This window comes from Lepus europaeus, chromosome 5, assembly GCF_033115175.1.
Source record: "Lepus europaeus isolate LE1 chromosome 5, mLepTim1.pri, whole genome shotgun sequence".
Taxonomy (NCBI): domain Eukaryota; kingdom Metazoa; phylum Chordata; class Mammalia; order Lagomorpha; family Leporidae; genus Lepus; species Lepus europaeus.
The window spans coordinates 154,417,848-154,438,372 of NC_084831.1; the positions used below are offsets into that span (position 1 = coordinate 154,417,848).

Consider the following 20,525-nt stretch of genomic DNA (forward strand, 5'->3'; position numbering starts at 1 on the left):
TTTAATTCCGGTGAAGTCCATTATCTGATTTTCTTTAGTTACTTATGCTTTTGGCATATCATATCTTTTTTTTTTTTTAGCTTAAGTTTGTGTGTGTGTGTGTGTGTGTTTTAAGATTTACTTATTTATTTGAAAAGCAGAATTACAGAGAGGCAGAGGCAGAGAGAGAGAGAAGTCTTCCATCCTCTGGTTCACTTCCCAAATGGCTGCAATGGCTGGAGCTAGGCCCATCAGAAGCCAGGAGCTTCTTCCAGGTCTCCCATGCGGATGCAGGGGCACAAGGACTTGGGCCATCTTCTATTGCTTTCCCAGGTCATAGCAGAGAGCTGGATTGGAAGAGGAACAGCAAGGACTCAAACTGGTGCCCATATGGGATGTCAGCGCTGCAGGCAGTGGCTTTACCCACTATACCATCGTGCCGGCCCTTTATAACTTTCGTAACTGCGTTGTGGAAAGAGCTCTGGTCAACGAAATTTTGTTTGTGTTCTTAGCTTCAGAACTCCCTAGCAGATTGATTATGTAAAATGCCCACTATTTCAAAGGCCCCAATTTCCTCATCTGTGAAATAAGAGGTTGCACTAATAGAGAATTCAGTAGTTTTTATACCATTTCTCACATTCTAGGACTATTTCCTTGATATCACCTAAATTATTCAATGGCAATAACCTTGCCTATCAAAATTCAACTCTGTGTGGGATATTTTTTTAATGCTGGAGAGAATAAGAAAAAAAAAGGTATAGTGGAGACTTTACGTCCCTTAGCACCTCTTTGGGGAGCATTGGAAACAAGGATGAGTTTTTGAAAGGTTATTAGCTGAGAGATTTGTTTTGCATCAGTTTGCAATGCTCCAGGTCAATTCTCAGATATGTCAGATTTAAAAGCTCAACTTATGCCCAATTATTTTTGTCCTCTTTTTGGTGGCAAACAGATTATTGACTTTAACATGGCTGATTGTCTCTATTCAACTAGATTAACTTTACAAAACATATGGCCAACTTTTTGTCTTTTCAAGGACATGTATTTGCATATGTCAATACATTTACACAAAGTAGAATGAGAATTTAATTTTTTCCAAAAGGATGGTTTTGAAAAGGATGATGCATTTTGAAATTTCAAGAGTGTGGGTGCTATGTAGACCACAGTCTTTATAGCACCCGGTGTTTAAATCAGCATTGGATAAATGACGTTGGGGGAGAATACTTTTCAAATAAATTGACTGTCATGTGAAAGTTCAGTTAGGTAGCAGATTCAGGTAAGGGCAGATATCACCTTCCTACCAATGTTTTTAGATGCTGTTATCATTTATTAAGACAACACCACCCAGCACTACTGGGATAGAATTTAGGAGTTTTTGCTGTTGCTGCTGGGAGTCCTCAGAAGGGGGTTCAATACCCACCGGGGTTCTACTCTTGATTGAACTGGGATTGACTTGGCTCCCACTCAAGCCTCCTCTTTTATTACTTTTCCGTTTGTTAAAAGTGCTTAGAAACTTTAGTTTCCTCATATTTTCTCCCAGTTCTGTTCTGTTTACTGGATCCTCCAGATTAAGGGCTCAGCCTTTCTTCAAGCTAACTCTGCTTTTTCTATCAATTATAGCATTCCCCAAATCATCTTTTTAGTGGTTACTGTAGATAGCATTTGTGACAGCAATGACAAGCCGAGGCAGAGAGAAATTGCAAGTGAGAGTTCTGGTCTCCTTAACTGTGTGCCATACACTGGCTTTATTCTTCGTGGTGCGTAACTATCTATCCATCCAGCTACACCAATATAACCAATATTGCCTTGACTGTTTTACAGAGTTAATGATGAGTGAAAATACACACATGTGCCTTTATCCCAACATTCATTGATTCAAGGGATGAATCCAGCTAGTGGGGGAAAAGCACAAGAATGAGACCAGCTACATCCACAGGACCACTGGGAGACTAGCATCTACAGGGTCCTCCCCACCACCACCTGCTCCAAGGAAGTGCCCTTTAAGGTGTGCGCCTTTCCCAAGCCATCTGGATGACGCTGAGAGAGGGGAGACTTTTGCATTGCGAAGGCAGGATGTTGGACATGCAGTGCAGGTAGTAACAGCCCGGAGCACAGCTCCTGCTCGGGGTTGCACAGCAGACAGTGCACCGGCAGCCGGCTGGGGGCTGACCTGATTCCCTAGAATCTCCGCTCCCTTCCTCTTTCCTCCCTACGTCCTTCCTTCCCTTCTTCTCCTCTCCCCTGAGCCCCCCCCCTTCTCTCTTCCCCAGATAAGCAGCTCCGGGAAACAAAGAACCCATCAGAGCTTCCACCGAGCGCTCGGCGAGCGGCAAATCGTCCCCGGGACCCGGGCTCCCCCGGCTCTGCATCCCCCTCCCCAGCCTCCCCCGCCTCCCGCACTCGCTCGCTCGCTCGCTCGCTCCCTCCTCGCTCGCTGCCTCCCCCACCATCGCCGCGCTGGGAGGAAGGCGGCCGGGGCTCAAGATGGCTTTAACCCGGCTCTGCGCCCTGCTCGCCTGCTGCTGGGGGCCGGCGGCCGTGCTGGCCACGGCCGCGGGCGACGTGGACGCATCCAAGGAGCTGGAGTGCAAGCTCAAGAGCATCACGGTGTCGGCGCTGCCCTTCCTCCGCGAGAACGACCTGAGCATCATGCACAGCCCCTCGGCCTCGGAGCCCAAGCTCCTCTTCTCGGTGCGCAACGACTTCCCGGGGGAAATGGTCGTGGTGGACGACCTGGAGAACACGGAGCTGCCTTACTTCGTGCTGGGTGAGTCCCGGGAGAGGTCGAGGGGCCCCCAGCCCCCACTCCGGCTCGCCCTACACACCCACTTGCCAACGACCTCCCCTCCCCCACCCTGCCTCCCCGGATCCGCCCTACTCCCGGACCTTGCTCCACACCCACTTGCAGGCTAGCGCGCCTGGGTGCACCTGACTTCTCTCCCGGTCTGCCCCGGATGCTGGGCCCTCAGCCTCCACTCAGTCGCCCTGCCCCCAAAAGGAACAGGTTGTAGGAGGCTCTCTGAAACGTTGCCTGGCCTTGACCTAACAGCTTGGGTTCGGGAGCACATCCACACAGCACTTGCGACTGCCACCAGAGCAACTCCCATAAGCCCTTCTTCCCATCCCTGGCCACACGCACAGCTCCTTGTTCCGCATCCCCTGCACCCCCAACACCCTCACCTACCCTGATCAGCCCATAGCCCTTCCTGGGGGCTTTAGAAACAGATGTCCTGGCCTCACCTTGCCAGGCAGGTGCAGGCCAGATTACACTGGCTGCAGGGCTGGTCTTCACTCTTTGAGAGTCCTTTGTGTCTGACAGCTGGCCTCTCAAACCCTCAAGTTTCTTAGGTCCCTGCTGTTCACTCTGGGAAGCCCTACTTCCATGCCTGAGTGTAACCATCCCCTCCTTCAGCCACGTCCACACCTCCACCTCACATCACAGATAAGCTGCCCAAGCAAGCGTCATTTCTCTCCTTTGTTTACATTTCTCTCTTTTGGTACCTCCCCCATAAAGCCACAAAACTCCTTCAAGTACTCCATCATCCCTCTTTCTCACTACCAAGTTATGAAGGTGCTGTGGGCCTCTTCTAGCCAAGCACCACGGGCCCTATGACGTGGTCAACCCCGCCCCTCACTTCTCCCTGTAGAGATGTATCTCTCGCCCCTCTTTGCCCTCCCACCACGCAACTCATTTCTTTAGTGATGCTTTGCATGATTCTTATTTGGTCCAGTAGAGGATTCAAAGATCAGTCTCTAGGCCTAAGGAAAAAAAAAAAGGATAATGTCCGGGAGGCTGTTCCATTTACTCAACACCCTACCCACACAAGTTCACTTTGCAGGCACATGGCTTCCTGAAGCCCACGTGTGGGTTAGAGCCACGTGTGGCGTACTTACGGATATTTCCTTCTTGCTCTGCCTTCATAAGAGATACCTTCACACTGAAAACACTGGGACGTGGGTGAGGACCACCTCCCCCCACCCCGCCAACCCCTATGGAAAAGCAATTTTAAACATTGCTTGGTCCTTTGAAAAGTTGGTTTATAGCTGCTGTAGTGCGCAGCTCAGTAGAACCCATTCAACCCAACCTACACTCTTGATAGCACTATTTATTTTTGCATAACAAAATACCAATAACATAATAAAAACTGGGGGCTGGCTGGAAATGGGAACATTGTGGGTATGTTGTTCATTAAAATGTACAATTGCTGGGTTATTCAGAGGATGTTAATTTTGTGTGGAAGTCCTGCTGATATGCAAGTACAATCTGTTCATTAGAGTCTGTAAGAATGAGGAGAGGGAATTCTGTGTTTCTAAAGAGGCTGTTTTGGGTTCTGCATGCAGTGTTTAGGGTGCTTGAAGAGCATGGATAAAGGAAGGTGGGATTATCAGGTATTCAGAAGTCTACTTTTTAAAGCAAAATCCCCAAGCCAGTGCCTGGTGCTATGATGTGCCTACTAGGATCCAATGTGCACAGCAAAAGCCCAGATGTTAAAGAAAGAGTTTTCTGCACCTCTGTGCAAAGCTGCCCACTGCAAGGCTCTGTTGGGGTTGCTATGGAAACCTACTGCAACTTGGCATTTATACACAGGAATAGACACATTCTCACTTCAGGGACAGATGCACGTTTTTAAATGCATCGATTGTTCCTCACCCTCCCAGTCAACAAAATATGCTCAGAACCAGAGATGTGCTGGCACCTATCCTTGCAGGCCTGCTGTTCCCAAGGGAGCAAAATCTCAGCTTGGATGATGGAGCAGAGCTGGGAGAAAGGGAGAAGAGTCCAAGTCCATGGAGGATAGATGCAAGGGTAGTGGCTTTGGAAGTTAGCTTTTGTGGCTCTAGGTTCCTATCATTCATGGCCAGTGGTGAGAGCTGCAGTGATTTTATGTTTAGAATCTTGTTGGCTATTTCATCCTTTCCTTGTAGGATTTTTTTTTTTTGCTATTTTTTTTTTTTGACAGGCAGAGTGGACAGTGAGAGAGAGACAGAGAGAAAGGTCTTCCTTTTTGCCGTTGGTTCACCCTCCAATGGCCGCTGCAGCCAGCGCATCTCGCTGATCTGCAGCCAGGAGCCAGGTGCTTCTCCTGGTCTCCCATGCGGGTGCAGGGCCCAAGGACTTGGGCCATCCTCCACTGCCTTCCCGGGCCATAGCAGAGAGCTGGCCTGGAAGAGGGGCAACCAGGATAGAATCCGGCGCCCCAACCGGGACTAGAACCCGGTGTGCTGGCGCCGCAAGGTGGAGGATTAGCTTGTTAAGCCACGGCGCCGGCCTCCTTGTAGGAATTTGAATCAGACAGTCTTGGGAATTTATTATGCATCCATTTACTGGCTTAGCATTGTTAGGCACTGTTAGGATCCAGAAGTTACAAAATAAAAGGCTTCCGCTCTCAGGTCCTCTCTAGTCGTTGAAAACACAGAGACCTGTAAGAGCTGCAAGCAGTACCACCTACTTATGCAGAGGGCTTTAGAAAGGTACAGGGATGTTGAGGAAGGAGATGCTTGCCTGGTAAGCGCAGATTCCATGGAAGAACTCGTCTTGACCAGTCTTCTCCCAGAATCAGACCTTGTCACTTTGTGTATGCAAAAATGAAGACAAACAACAGGACCAATGCTGGGCTTCCTTTGCATCCAGGATCAGGTCCTGTCACTTCTAGGAGACAAATGCAGGTCTGCTCACTCTTACTGCAGCCATCTTCAGCGTCTTTGCCCTCCATGGCTGCCATGGCCTTTGGGGTTCTTGCAAGATTTTGCTCGTGCCTCTGCCTGAAACACTCTTTCACCTTCTGCTGATGGCAGCCAACCATTCTCCCTTCTAGGCCAAGCACCCATCTCACCTGGGTGAAGCCTTCCTACCTTCCAAAGGCAACCTGAGTCCAATCCCCTTCTGAGCTCTCTGCATGGATTAAACACACACACACACACACACATGCAAGTGCACACACAGATGAGTGTTACTAATAGTAGAATAGTTTGGGTGTGATACAGTGAAGGTGAAGGCATTTGAGGTCATGGAAATCAGAGGCACCAAGCATGGTGGCGGGAGTGAGTGTGGGAATGGCGTGTACGTGGAGTAGGAGGGAGATCAGCCTGACCAGAGTGATAGCAGAGAGCAGTGGAGACTGCACCTGGGTCTGCAGAGAGGGTCATAACTGTCCACTTAAAAGCCAGTGAGGAGCCGGCGCTGCGGCTCAATAGGCTAATCCTCCGCCTGCGGTGCCAGCACACCACATTCTAGTCCTGGTGGGGGCACCGGAGTGTGTCCTGGTGGCTCCTCTTCCAGTCCAGCTCTCTGCTGTGGCCCAGGAGTGCAGAGGAGGATGGTCCAAGTCCTTGGACCCTGCACCCCATGGGAGACCAGGAGAAGCACCTGGCTCCTGGCTTCGGATCAGCGTGGTGTGCCAGCCTCAGCGGCCATTGGGGGGTGAACCAACGGAAAAAAGGAAGACCTTTCTCTTTGTCTCTCTCTCTCACTGTCCACTCTGCCTGGCAAAAAAAAAAAGCCAGTGAGACAGGACTGAGCAGAGCGAAGCCTGGCTCCCAGACCCTGTGCCAGCCAGCAGCAGCCTCGTCAGGTTTGCTTGTAGGATAACCCCCAGTTTGGGGTTTGGGGGGGGTGGAGTTAGTGTCTCCCAGTCTTTGACGTGGAGTTTGCTAATTATGATTCAAGGGCTGGTTGTGATTTCCATGACCTTCTGCTGTTGTAAACTGTTCTGAACTTGAATTGTAGTCAGGGACTATCATCTCTAGATCGCCATCTTTCCCACAGTTACTGATTGTACTATGGCTGACCCTCTGAGGCTACCTACCTGGTGACTCTAAGCCAGGTAATAACCTAAGCCCCTGCTTCCAGATGTACTGTTGAGGTCCCTACAGTTTTAACAGAATAACATTCATTTCTGAGTTAAAAGATTTAGATACCTTCATATCTTCACAGGAGAATTTATTAATTTTAATTTACTTTTTAAAAATGTGTTGATTTATTTGAAAGGTAGAGCAAGAGGCAGAGATTGAAAAATATCTTTAGTTTGCTGGTTCATTCCCCAAATGGCCAAACAACAGGCGCTGGACCAGGCTGAAGCCAGGAGCCTAGAACTTCATCTGGGTCTCCCGTATGACAGCCAGAGGCCTCAGAACTTGGGTTATCTTCTGTTGCATATGAGGCATATGAGCAGGGAGCTGGATCAGAAGTGGACCAGCTGGGACTGGAACTGATGCTCTAATATGGGCTGTGGGGTGCACCACAACACCTGCCCCTCTCAGGAGAATTTAAAGATTGGCCAAATGAATCACCTAAATTATCCTATCTCAACTAAAATTTCATGTGTCAGCTTGCATAGCAGTAGACATTGCTGCTTTGCAGGCGTCTTTGGTTTTGAGACAAGGAGTCAACCGAAGTTTGGCTTCCAGGATTTGTGTGCTATGAACTGAATATGTTTATCAGCGTTCTTTCTGTTTGAGGTGGCTGCCCCTCTGTTTCAGACCCGACGGTTGAGCTTAGTGAAGAGAGCTGTTTCTCTCGCATCTTAGAGTTTTGCTTTCGCTGTCATGGCTTTTGATTGAAGAAGGTGTTCCCGAAGATAAATCAATCAGCCTGCAGAGATGTAGTGAGTTCTGCATCCAAGGTGCTGTTTCAAGTGTCCGCAGCAGTCCGGTGTGGTGGTTAAAAGAACAGGCTTTGAAGATAGATCTCATGTCAACTTCTGACTCGCCACTTACTCCAGTAGCAGAGAAATGTGATGATCGTGAAGGTTAAATAACTTTCTCAGGGTCACCTAGCTAACAATTGGCGGATCCGTCACTTGAACTCAGACCAATATGATGTCTCAGCCTTTCCCTTTGCTGCTATTTCACATGCCTTCAATAATTGCAAATCTGTTATTTTTCATGGTTGGATAGAAGGAAGCCTGATTAGGGTAAGTGCACAGAAACCACTTACCTAGTTTTAAAGAGTTTTTTCATGATTTCCATGTCAATAACACTTACATATCCTAACCCATTGGGTGATTTCTCACATAAGCCTTCATGCAAAAGGTGCACAACATCAAGAAATAAATACCTAAGCAGGTATACTTCCCTAAGAAGAATTTGGGAATTCTTTTGTTTATACTTTCCAGATTTGTGTGGCCATGTTTCCATGTTCCTGTGGTGAGGCATTATGGCATCTGTAGACATGATGAACAAGGTGGAAAGTGTGGGGATGGAGATAATATGTTCATGAGGGTTGGCATTTGTCTTAGCACTTAAGATGCTGGTCATGGTGCCTGAGTTCCATGTTGGAGTACCTGGGTTCATGTCCCAGCTCCACTCCAGATTTTGCCTTCTTGCTAACATGCACCTTGGGAGGCAGCAGGTGATGGTTCAATTACTGGTGTACCTGCCACCCATTTGGGAAACACAGCTCCTGGCTTCTGCCTGGCCCAGTCCTGGCCTTTGAAAATGAGCCAGCTAAAGGGAGTTGAGGATCCCAGAAAGTCTCCCTTGTGAGATGGAGTCATCCTGAAGGCACTGTCCTATCCAAGGTCGCTGATCTTTGCATTAGGCAGTCTTCTGCTGAGAATCTGTCAGGCTCTGAGCTGTTTGGATGGCAGCTTCTGATTGCTGAGCTTTTCAGCTGGACTCATATATAATATTGGGCATAATTTCCTCTGAATGGGTAAGATTTAGCCTAAAAGGAAGCTTTTTTTTTAATTTTTGCCAGGCAGAGTGGATAGTGAGAGAGACAGAGAGAAAGGTCTTCCTTTTTGCCGTTGGTTCACCCCACAATGGCCGCTGCGGCCAGCGCACCGTGCTGATCCGAAGCCAGGAGCCAGGTGCTTCTCCTGGTCTCCCATGCGGGTGCAGGGCCCAAGAACTTGGGCCATCCTCCACTGCCTTCCCGGGCCACAGCAGAGAGCTGGCCTGGAAGAGGGGCAACCGGGATAGGATCCGGCGCCCCGACCAGGACTAGAACCCGGTGTGCCGGCGCTGCAAGGTGGAGGATTAGCCTACTGAGCTGCTGCGCCGGCCTCTAAAAGGAAGCTTTTAAGACCCCCTAAACATGCTTCTCTCCATGTATCTCTCCACATTCGTATTTAAGGAGACACTTTGGGATTTGTTTCTTTTGCTTCCTTTTGCTTACTACTGTAGCAAGCTGCCCAGGTTAACAGTAAACAGATCTGCATCGACTGGCAGACCCTCCAAGATACGGTAATGAATACTGCAATCTTGAGGTAAGGTCTTTAGCACTGACATAATTCGTACAAGCAGACGGCACTAATTTATAGCATTGCGAAGACTATTATTTACTATTTCTGCACAGAAATGTAGGGTTTTTTATATACAGGAATTTTGAATGTGTGAATGGTGCATTTTACAACACTTCAAATCCTATCTGAGATATATTGATCTGGCTTGAATTCAAGTCATTGGAGTTTTTGAAGAAAAAAAAATATGAGCTTAATTTCTTTATTTCTCTTGGAAGCAAGATTGAGGTCTTGTTATAAAGTGTGAATATATCGCTATCTCTATATATGTATACACGCACACACACACACACACACATATATATATATATACACATACTTTTTTAAAGAAATGTAATTAAACTTAAAGGCTAGTAGTTTCTCAGATTAAGGCCAGCTTACGAGAACAAAACTTGGCACCATTTTAGCAGGAATATGCCAAGTCTTTATTTCTTCGTTTTTACACCAAGTTCAAATATACGCACACAGATGGCAGAAAAAGCTCTATTTTGAGTAAGTTACTCTCTCAGGACAAGTTAAGGCCTGTAGCAATTTCCAATGTGCTACAAATTGGCATCTATCACCATTTTATTCTACTACAAATTTGAAATAGTTAATATTTTATTTTTAAGTAACACTTTAAAACCTAGAGAAAAAAAAAGTAGATGTCTAGGAGGTCTCCAAGGAACAAAATTCAGAAAAATTAAACTATTGCTGATAGTAACCTAAACTAATAGGACTATTTTTGTAAAAGAAAGGCTGAAAATGTGCATACTGATGACCCAGCAATTCCATTTCTTGCTTTTTATTACACAGGAATTCCTACATGTGTACATCAGATGTAGCAATGCTGTTGATAGTAGCAAAACTTGGAATCAACCATTGACAGGAGACTAGTACGTTCATCCAGTGGGATATTATCTAGCCATGAAAATAAATGAATTGCTACTACATGATAGGCATAAGAACTAGCTGAAAAATACAAGTGCAATTTCATCGTTATAAATTCTTTGTTTAAAAAAGATGTATTTATTTATTTGAAAGAGTTAGAGGGAGAGAGAGATCTTCCATCTGCTGGTTCACTCCCCAAATAGCCACAATGGCCAGAGCTGATTGGCTGATCTGAAACCAGGAGCCAGGAGCTTCCTCTGTGTCTCCCATGTGGGTGCAGGGTCCCAAGTACTTGGGCCATCTTCTACTGCTTTCCAAGGCACATGAGCAGGGAGCTGGATGGGAAGTGGAGCAGCTGAGACTTGAACCGGTGCCCCTGTGGGTTGTCGGCACTGCAGGCAGTGGTTTTACCTGCTATGCCACAGTGCTGCGCCTCATTGATATAAATTCAGTGCAACATGTTGCTTAAAGTTCCATACAGGAATGGAGACATTGTTATGAAAACCAAGGAGCAAGAATCAACAAATGGGTGTTACCTCCTGGGGAAAGGGAAGACACTGTGAAGGCAATGGAAATGGCTCCAAAGACTCTGACAGGGCTCAAGTTTACCGTTTTTTAAAAAATTAACTTCTACAGCAATTTTAGATTTATGGAGAATTTGGATGATAATACAGAGACTTCCCATATACTCCACACCCAGTTCCTCCAGCTGTTAACTTCTGATGTGATATGGTATATTTGTTAACACTGAAGAACCAATGCTGGTGTATAGTAATTAATATAAGTCCATGCTTGACTCAGATTTCTCTAGCTTTTTTTTTTTTTTTTTGACAGGCAGAGTGGATAGTGAGAGACAGAGAAAAAGGTCTTCCTTTGCCATTGGTTCAACCCCCAGTGGCCACTGCAGCCGGTGCGCTGCTGCTGGCGCACCGCGCTGATCTGAAGGCAGGAGCCAGGTGCTTCTCCTGGTCTCCCATGGGGTGCAGGGCCCAAGCACTTGGGCCATCCTCCACTGCACTCCCTGGCCACAGCAGAGAGCTGGCCTGGAAGAGGAGCAACCGGGACAGAATCCGGCGCCCCCACCGAGACTAGAACCCGGTGTGCCTGTGCTGCAGGTGGAGGATTAGCCTAGTGAGCCGTGGCGCCAGCTGTAATCCATCTTTTAATGTTAACAAGAGCTTCTCTAGGTTTTACCTGATATCCTTTACCTGTTCCAGGATCCCATCCAGAATACCTAACCTTTGATTTAGTTCTGTGTCTCCCTAGGTTTCTCCTCACTATGGTAGTTTTTTATATTTGTTTTTGATGACCTTGGCTATTTGAAGAGTACTGATCAGGTATTTTGTAAGATTTTCCTCAATTGGGAATTGTCTAATGTTTTTCTGATGATGAGCCTGGAGCTCATCTCAGGGACACATTTTGTTAACATGACTTATCAGTGTTTCTGTGACCTTGGTCACCTAGCTGAGGTATGGTTTGCCCAGTTTCTCCACTGTCAAGTTCCTCTTTTTTCCTCTATTTCCATCCTGTACCCTTTGAAGAAAGATACTGTGCACAGATCATACAAAAGAAATAGGGAGTTGTGGTCTACCTTTCTGAAGTCTGAATAGCTACATGAATTATTTTGAGTTCTTCTATTTTTTATTTATTCATTTATCTCAAGTGTACTCTTGAATATTTATTTTATACTTTAGGTTTAATTCAATACTACTTTATTGATTTTCTTTCTCAAAGTATTTACTCCAGCTTTGGCTAGCTAGTAGCATCTCTTTCAGTTGATGCCTATGTCTGGAATCCTCATCAGCGTGGGTATGTGTTTTGTCTTGTTTTTGTGTTTTGAGCACTTTTGTGCTTTCTCTCACTACAAGCTGCTCCAGGTGTTTTTGTAATTGGCTGCTCCCATCCTAGAATGACCTATTTCTCCAAGGAACCTGCATCTTTTTTTTTTTTTAAGTAATTAGAGAATGGTATTGAAAACCAAGATCTGGGCTCCAGGTCTGCTGGTTTATACTGGGGTGTTGTTCGTTTAGATCTTCTCAGTTGATAGAGCATGGAAATATTTGCATGTATCTAACTCATATATGCGTATTTCTGTCCTCATGTCCTTTTATATATAACCACATGTATTGTATATGAAGCTAAGCATGAATTTGTACTGATGTCTCTAGCTGTAATTCATTTTCTAATTTTCATTATCTAATTAACATTAGCTATCATTATCCACATCCATTATATAATTCATGTTTCACTCTAGCTTCTTCTCCTTGCTTATGCCACTCCAATGATGGGAAATCTGGCTCCTAACATCTGCCACCCATTCAGTTTCTTTTTCAGTTCCAGTACATATTTATAGCTGCAGGAGAATTATAACCCCTGTGGAGATCAACTTTATTGACTAGAATACAGTTTCTTTTGTCTTTAAAGATCACTCGTGTCCAGAGTTACTTAGGTCAGCACTTTTTTCCCCACTCCCATTGGTGAGGTTATTCATACATTTATCATAGAGTTAATGTTTTGTCACACTCTGCAGCCCACCCTGGGATCACCCAGCATTCTCAATGATTTCTTTTAGTTCTTTGTAATCTACAGTTACGTGAATTTTGATAAATGCAGAATATAACACATGCACAGTTTGTAGCGTCCAGAATAGTTAACTTCTCTACAAAATCCCCTGCCCTTCATTTATTCAATCCTCTCTTTCTTACCCCCAAACTGTGGCAACCTCTGATCTTTTGCTGTCATAATAATTTAGGCTTTTCCATAATGTCATACAATTGTGGTCATACAGTATGTAACTTTTTCAGACTTGCCTTTTCCCTTAGCACTATGTATTTTGAAATCATACAAAACTTTTCTTGGTTTGATATCTCATATTTGCTTGCTCTTTACCTATTGAAGAATACCCTGGTCACTTCCAGTTTTTGGCAGTTATCAATAAAAGTGCTATATTCACTAGCTTACAAGCTTTTGTGTACTTCTTTTGATACTCTTTGTGTGTTTTTATAATCTCAGGGCGGAGATTTGAGCTGACCGTACTCCTCAATTCGTAGCACATTTCTCATAGGTCAGTGAAGCCCTGGTCCCAGTGTTTGCTTTTATGCAGTGTGTGTTTCCCTTTATCCCTATTCCCACCCACGCTTATCCACAGGCAAACACTCTGATTTTCCTAATACTCATTATTTTTTTCATTGACTTTGATGAGCCTTTCCTCTCATTTCTCTAGGTGACTACTTAAAACCTTTGGTAAGACAGTTAAGCTCTCTATTTCATTTCTATATCTTCATACTTGCATGACAGCACGCCTTGGACTTGACTTCACAAGTTGAGGCTATCAGGTACGAATCACCTGTCTTTCCTGTACATTCCCATGCCCTAAACTTGTAGACTGGGCTTTCAGTTTTACTTTCTCACCTTGAATTTTCAACATATTTTGAGCAGTTGTGAAGTAAGTTATGATACCAGGCTCGTGGGATGCAATGAGAAATAGAACACACGCAATCTTATTTTCATAGAACCAAAAGTTTTGTCTCTTCTGGGACCTTGCTGTATCCGTCATTCTGCTCCTAGATCTTTATTTGTTTCTCTCACCCTCTTTTTCTTAGTTCCTTCCCTTCGATCTCTAAGTTATACTAGGTTTCTCTTGTCTCAAAATAAAAAAAAAAAAAATTAAATCCCCTCAAGTGATCCACTTACCTGTATGCTCTAAGTGAGCACCCCCCGGTCAGTCTTCCCCTATTCTCAACGGCAGTTCAAACCCAGTCTGCTTTACTGCTCTCATGTCCCTGACGATGCTCTAATGTTAAATACAAGAAACCTCTTCCATCCTCATCTCCAAGGTCCTGGGTTATATTTGCCACTGCTGATCTGTCTTGGCATGGTCTCCTCCTTTTCTCAGGCAGTGTACAATCTCTCTACAGAAAGGAAGGCAATTTCGAAGCTGAAAGAAAGCCAGTGTGGCCAGGGTGTAAAAACAGAGTCCCCCCGAGCAGTGGGTAGCATCCTCAAAGGTCTGCTTATCACCCGTCTTAGGGTACTTTGGCTCCCCCAACTTGGCGGAGAATGTCCAGGGCTCTTAGCACAGCATGAAGTGCACTCCATTCTTTGGTTCTTGCTTCTCAAATTAATTTCATGTTCGTTTGGGACTTTTTCATTTCAAGGAAAGGAAACTCAGACGAATGTAAGTGATAGAGGGTCTTCACGGACTCAGGTGGTCTACTGATGGGAATCGGGCTCGCTTTGGGCAGGCTTCCAGCTGAGGGTGCGCAAAGCCCGCATGTGGTAGTGAGATTGCTGCAGCGGTTCCAGGCGTCGTATCCATCCAGGAAAACGTGCAGTGGCGCAGTCCCCGCCCTTCCTGAAGATCTCTCCTAAGGGGACAAGGCTGCTTTCCTTCAGAGGCAGCCTGCCGGCTCCTCTTTGTGACGTTTTGGTCCAGTTTGACTTTGGCCTCTCATCCGTGCACCAAGAAGGATAACTGCAGTGACGGATAAGCTCTGACGGATCTGTGCCCATTCCTGGGGCTTACATCGAACTTCCAGACTGTACGGAGAGAAGTAAGGACTCCGGGAGGTCAGTTCAACAACTCTCCTGCCCTTCTTACGGCAGAAATCATGGCCACTCCCAGCTCTTTTGTTTTTTTTTTCTCCCCGTCTTTTCATTGTTTCGCATACATCTCAGGCACAACCTAAGACACGTTGGAGGGTTCCTGGCCCTCCTGGATTCTCACAAGAGAATTGATAATTCTCGAATTCCAAAATTGGGTTCTTCCCTCTTTGCCTACCCCATGAAACTGGGAGCTCCTCAAGGCAGGTGGGTTCCCCACCATCCCAGGGTCCTCGGCTTCTGGCACCGTGCTGGGTTGGCACGGAGTACATGCTTAGGAAGTGCACACTGATCTTGGCTCTGTTGCTCTTCCGCAGACTAACTCCTGACAAGCCTCAAGTCTAGTTCAGTGGTTCCCAAGGTGATTTGCAGGCCTCCCTGAGGTCAGTGAGACCCATCGCAGGAGCTGTTTGAGATAAAATCTGTTATTGTCTTTTTTTTTTTTTTTTTTTGACAGGCAGAGTGGACAGTGAGAGAGAGAGAGAGACAGAGAGAAAGGTCTTCCTTTGGCCGTTGGTTCACCCTCCAATGGCCGGCGCATCGCGCCGATCCAAAGCCAGGAGCCAGGTGCTTCTCCTGGTCTCCCATGTGGGTGCAGAACCCAAGCACTTGGGCCATCCTCCACTACACTCCCGGGCCACAGCAGAGAGCTGGCCTGGAAGAGGGGCAACTGGGACAGAATCCGGCGCCCCGACCGGGACTAGAACCTGGTGTGCCGGCGCCACAGGTGGAGGATTAGCCTATTGAGCCGTGGTGCCGGTCCTGTTATTGTCTTAATATTAAGATATCACATGTCTTCTTCACTGGCTTGATATACTGATGTTACAAAACTAGCGAGAAAAACTCTAGGTGCTATCCACTTTTGCTTAGGGATAACTCAAATGATGCAGTGAAAAGGCCTAATTTCTTCTTATTACCTTAGTCTTTATTATTCTTTCAGTGTAGGTCCTCCTGATATTCTAAATGACATGTGGGAGATGCACCTAAGCACTTCTGCTGCCAGCTGAACTACCTGGTTTTGTATTGAAACACAAGTTTTATAATTTATAATTTATAATTTGAGAGAACAGTGGACAAGCAACCCATGGCTCTTTTTTTTTTTTTTTCCCAACCAGTATTTGGCTAACATTTTCTCGAAAATGAGCTAAGTGAGCTTGGAAAACAACTGATAGTATTTGTTGCCAACGATAAAATTTAAGCATGCAAGAGAAACATTAGAATATTACTAAAATTTGTAAATGGCACAGTGAACTTGGCATCTTTTCAATACATAAAGACTTTTCTGATCACACCAGTAGTGATATTATGAATGAGCAGTTTTGAAATTGTGTAATGAAATGTGCCAACATTTATAAGACCTGTCTAACTCCATGAACTACTATTTTATAAGTGATCAATGCATGATGTTTTAAAATCATGCACTGTGAAAAGGTGTATGCAAATTTCAACATGAATGATGGATTTAAACAAACAGTGTACAAAACTTTCAATGCATAGTTTCTGTTCCCGTGTCACTCATCTTTAAGAACTTAATGCTTGTGGTGGTAGGCATTTAGCCTAGTGGTTAAGAAGTTGGTTAAGATGTCTACATCCCACATTGGAGTACCTGGGTTTGGTTTCGGGTTCTGGTTCCGATACCACCGTCTTGCCAATGCAGACCCTGGGAGGCAGCAGGGTAAAGTACAAGCAAGTGTGTGCCTATCGGCTATGTGGAGAAATCTGGATTGAGTTCTTGGCTTCAGGCTTTAGCTTGGCCCTGTCCCTCACATTGTGGGCATCTGGGAATTGAACCAGGGGATGGGAACCCCTCTCCCCTTCCCCCCGTCTTTTTCTCTCTGTGTCTCTATTTCTCTCGAATAAATACAAAACAAAATAAAAAAGAAACTAGTGCTTGCTGAGTTTTGGTGTAATATCAGAGAGCACCCACAATCATTTTAAATGGTTATTAAAATACTCCTCTCTGGTCTAACTTTATATCTATGTGAGGCAGGATTTTCTTCATATTTTCCAATGAAAATATCACGGTATAGGGCCGGCGCCGCGGCTCACTAGGCTAATCCTCCGCCTTGCAGCCCCGGCACACCGGGTTCTAGTCCCGGTCGGGGCACCGGTCCTGTCCCAGTTGCCCCTCTTCCAGGCCAGCTCTCTGCTGTGGCCAGGGAGTACTGTGGAGGATGGCCCAAGTCCTTGGGCCCTGCACCCCATGGGAGACCAGGAGAAGCACCTGGCTCCTGCCATCGGATCAGCGCGGTGCGCCGGCCACAGCGCGCCAACCACGGCGGCCACTGGGGGTTGAACCAACGGCAAAGGAAGACCTTTCTCTCTGTCTCTCTCTCTCACTGTCCACTCTGCCTGTCAAACAATTTTAAAAAAAAAGAAAATATCACGGTATAGTATATTTAATACAGAAGCAGAGATGAGAATCTATCTGTCTTCTATTAAACCAACATTTAAAAGATTTGCAAAAAATCTTAGACATTGTTATTCTGACTTATTTTTTGTTTTGGAAACTGGTTATTTTTCAAAAACTAGATGATTTGTGTTAACGAGTAGAGTTTTTATTGATGGTTTTAAAATGGATGAATAGATATTTTAAATACTGAAAATGTCTATCAATTCTAACTTCAAATGTGGTAAACACTGGTAGAAATAGCCTGTATATTGTCCTCAGTAACTTCCAAGAATGGGAAGCTGTTGAGACCAAGAGGTTTGAGAACTGTTGACCTAGCCCACCTGTCGCCTCCACTAAGAACTGATTCTGGGGTTCTAGGGAGACTTGTCTTTCAAGTGAACGTTGCAGCAGATCTATGACGACACTTCTTGCAGAGTAGCATGTTAATTTTTATGCTTTTTTTTTTAGCCTATGAACCTGGTGTTGATGCATATCTAGTACTAACTACTTTATGAATGAACAGAAAAATGAATGAAAGAATGAATGACTAAGGGCTCCTGATCTTCCCAGGCTATTCCCAACTCTGTTGTGTTACTGAGTTGTAATGAGTATTCTGTGGTTCCTATGGAGGGCGGAGCTTTATGTGAACACAATCACCTCTACCCATCAGCTTTGCTGTGTTTAGCCAACCCTACTCCCTTCAGCTGTGCGGGACCTTCTGAGGTCAGGAAGTGTTTCTGTTGGTTAAGAATCTCAGAATCATGGAACTTTAAGGGGCTTTCAGAGATATTCTGCTTTTGCCATTTTCTTCATGATTTGGGGCATATAGTAAGCTCGGAAGGCACATGGTTAGGGCTACTTAAAGGTCACAGGAGAGATCAGTTGAGAAACTATGACATTTCAAGCAACTTTGGCTTACTTCCCAGGGGCCTTGATATTAAAGGAGAGAGTAATGGTTATTGTTCCAGACCTGCTTGGAAGGATTTGAGTTCCTTTAAGAGAGACTCTAAATCTAAGGGATTTCCCCCTTCATTTGCTACCAGAGAAACAGAGATGAACGTTGATTTCTCCAAGGTTGAAGGTTAAAGGAATCCAGTGAATAATCTGAGTTTCCCCAGTGTTGGCCCCTAGCTAGGCAGTCCTTGGGATCAGACACTAGGAGGCTTGGAGATCTAAGATCTGAGGCACCCCCAGAGTTTCTAGGTCCATGCCTCGCCGTGTTTTTCTTGACAAGGAGTCTCTAACAGTGCTGATCTGTGTGTTGCCTGGAGTAAATCATGTGCTGCCGTGCTGGGGGTGATCTCACCAGTTATGCCAAGCTCAAGGGGAGCTTCCACAGTCCATTTGCAGGATACTGGGATGCTGTGGCGTTCCTGCTGGGAAATTCTTTTTCTAGTCTAAAGTGTCTTTATGGGAAGGAGCTGCAATCTTATTGTACCCTCTGTGGCTTCCCCTTGTGCACTGAGAGATCACTGAAAAGCCTGCCCAAGTGTTTGAAAGCTGTGGTGGCTCCAGATTATACCAGATGGCATTTAAACCACTGGGGTTGTTAACCAGTATTTAACGCAAACTCCAAGTTAACTTCCCACCATTGAACTCCACTCCCAGGTCTTCTCTGGACCTGTTTTGGCCTCAGCCTTAGGGATTCTTCCTGCTTAGTTTGGTAATCTGGAATGGAGTTCATGTCCTAGAATTTTTCACATCATCAACACAAGTGAGAACCCATGGAAACGTGTAGCATCCATAATTTTCACAGAGACATCTTAGAATTTTAGTCAAACCTAAAAGCTAAGAAATGATATTTTTGTTTACCTGTGGAAATCTTACAAGGTCTGTACTGTCCAATAAATGACAACTTTTTATTTGGAAGTAATGTTAGACTTAAAAAAATGTTACTAGTAGAATTCAAAAAATCCCCATGTACACTTCACCCAGCTTCTGTTAAAAATTGTGTTACCTAACAGTAGTGCGGTCATCAAAACCAAGAAACTAGTATTAGCACAAGAATATTTTAGGTGATACTTGGGCAATAATGTAAAAAATACAATATTGAAGCATGTATTAGAAAATATGTGTATGAGAAAAATAATAGGCATATCAAATTTGTTATTTCATTGATTCTGTCACTAAGATTCAAATTAATCAAAAAGATTATTTCAAGTAAATATTAATTCTAAATAAGAAAGTAACAAAAATTTCAGTTAGTTCATGGACATAGCAAAACTACATTATGAAGGTATTCCTTAAAGATTAGCATTTGGGAACCTCCATTAAAGTCAGTGCATGATTGAGAAATGTTAAGAATTTGCCTCCTTCCTCTACTACCTTGGTAGATCCCTAGGATGATGGCTTCCTAGGACGGGCTTTCCTGCTTCAGGGTGCCACTTCTGAGTGATTTGTGTGCTCCATCCAGTGGGCTGATGACGGTCAAGCCCAGAGTAAAGGCACTGCACGTGGCCGTAGCAAATTTGACTTTCCTATAATTCTCACATTACAATGTAGATTGATGATTATGGTGGTGATGATGGAAGTTAATGTTCTTCCAAAGACTGGACATTGACAACAACTTGGAAATGTTCATACTACAGGGAGATCTGAGAGGGAAATGTAAATTATCCAGTTAATAGATTTTCCCCAATATAAATGCAAAAACTGCTTTCGTCTCCAGGTCTCCATGTAAATCATGCTGCCGCCTGGCAGTTTTACGTCCTCCCAGGTTCTGTGCTGAGATGATTACTAAGAACTCCAGAGCAGCGTGGCTCTGGGCGGGCTTTACAGAGCTACAAGGGTGTGCAGAAGGCTAGGAGAATTTGTGTCTAAGCCCAAAGGGAATTTGCTGACCACATCTGTCTTCTGAAGTTCAGAGTTTTCTCCTCCCTCAGGAGTCAAAATCACTTTAAATAATTTGTGGCTCTTCAGAGTCAGCCTTTTTATATCTCTTCTTTCCTTTCCCCTGGCTCAAAGAATCCTGACTTTCCATGCACGTTCTCAATGTTAGTGAGTGAAAGTTTGGTGAGACATAGGGCTCCGATTAAGGTCTCCCCAGTTTGAATGTCCTTTAGAAGTCAGGAACGTTCTAGAGTAAACAATGGCTGCCAGCCAGAGTTAAAGTGTTTTTGACTACACGGAATGCTTTCGGAAGATCTCATTGACTTTTGCATCCTCTTGCTTTCCGTGCCTTTATTTTTTATATACAATGTTGAATGTGAAGAGGATCACTGATGTATAAAGGACCACGCTGCTGGTAGCTGCTTCTTGACAGTCTTCTTTGTTTTTCTTGTTAGTATTCTTCTATTCTAAAATGCTTTTTCCCAGTCCTGGGCTGCTCTGGGACAACAGGATAAATATTCTGACTTCTAGATGCCAGACACATAGATTGTAGTTAACTCAATCCTCCGTTTCTGCCCGCCCTGGCTTCTGTTTATTTATTTTTAAATTTCCTG

At 45.0% G+C, this 20,525-nt stretch overlaps 1 protein-coding gene across 2 annotated transcripts in view; it reads left to right on the forward strand.

Annotated features, from left to right (window-relative positions):
• The first annotated feature begins 2,460 nt into the window (after positions 1 to 2,460).
• Positions 2,461 to 20,525, forward strand: part of ASTN1 (astrotactin 1) — a 339,338-nt gene continuing 321,273 nt past the window's right edge. For both annotated transcript variants that reach the window (XM_062192978.1, XM_062192977.1), the window contains exon 1: positions 2,461 to 2,743. In XM_062192978.1, the coding sequence (XP_062048962.1) occupies positions 2,461 to 2,743 (283 nt within the window). The remainder of the gene's footprint in view (positions 2,744 to 20,525) is intronic.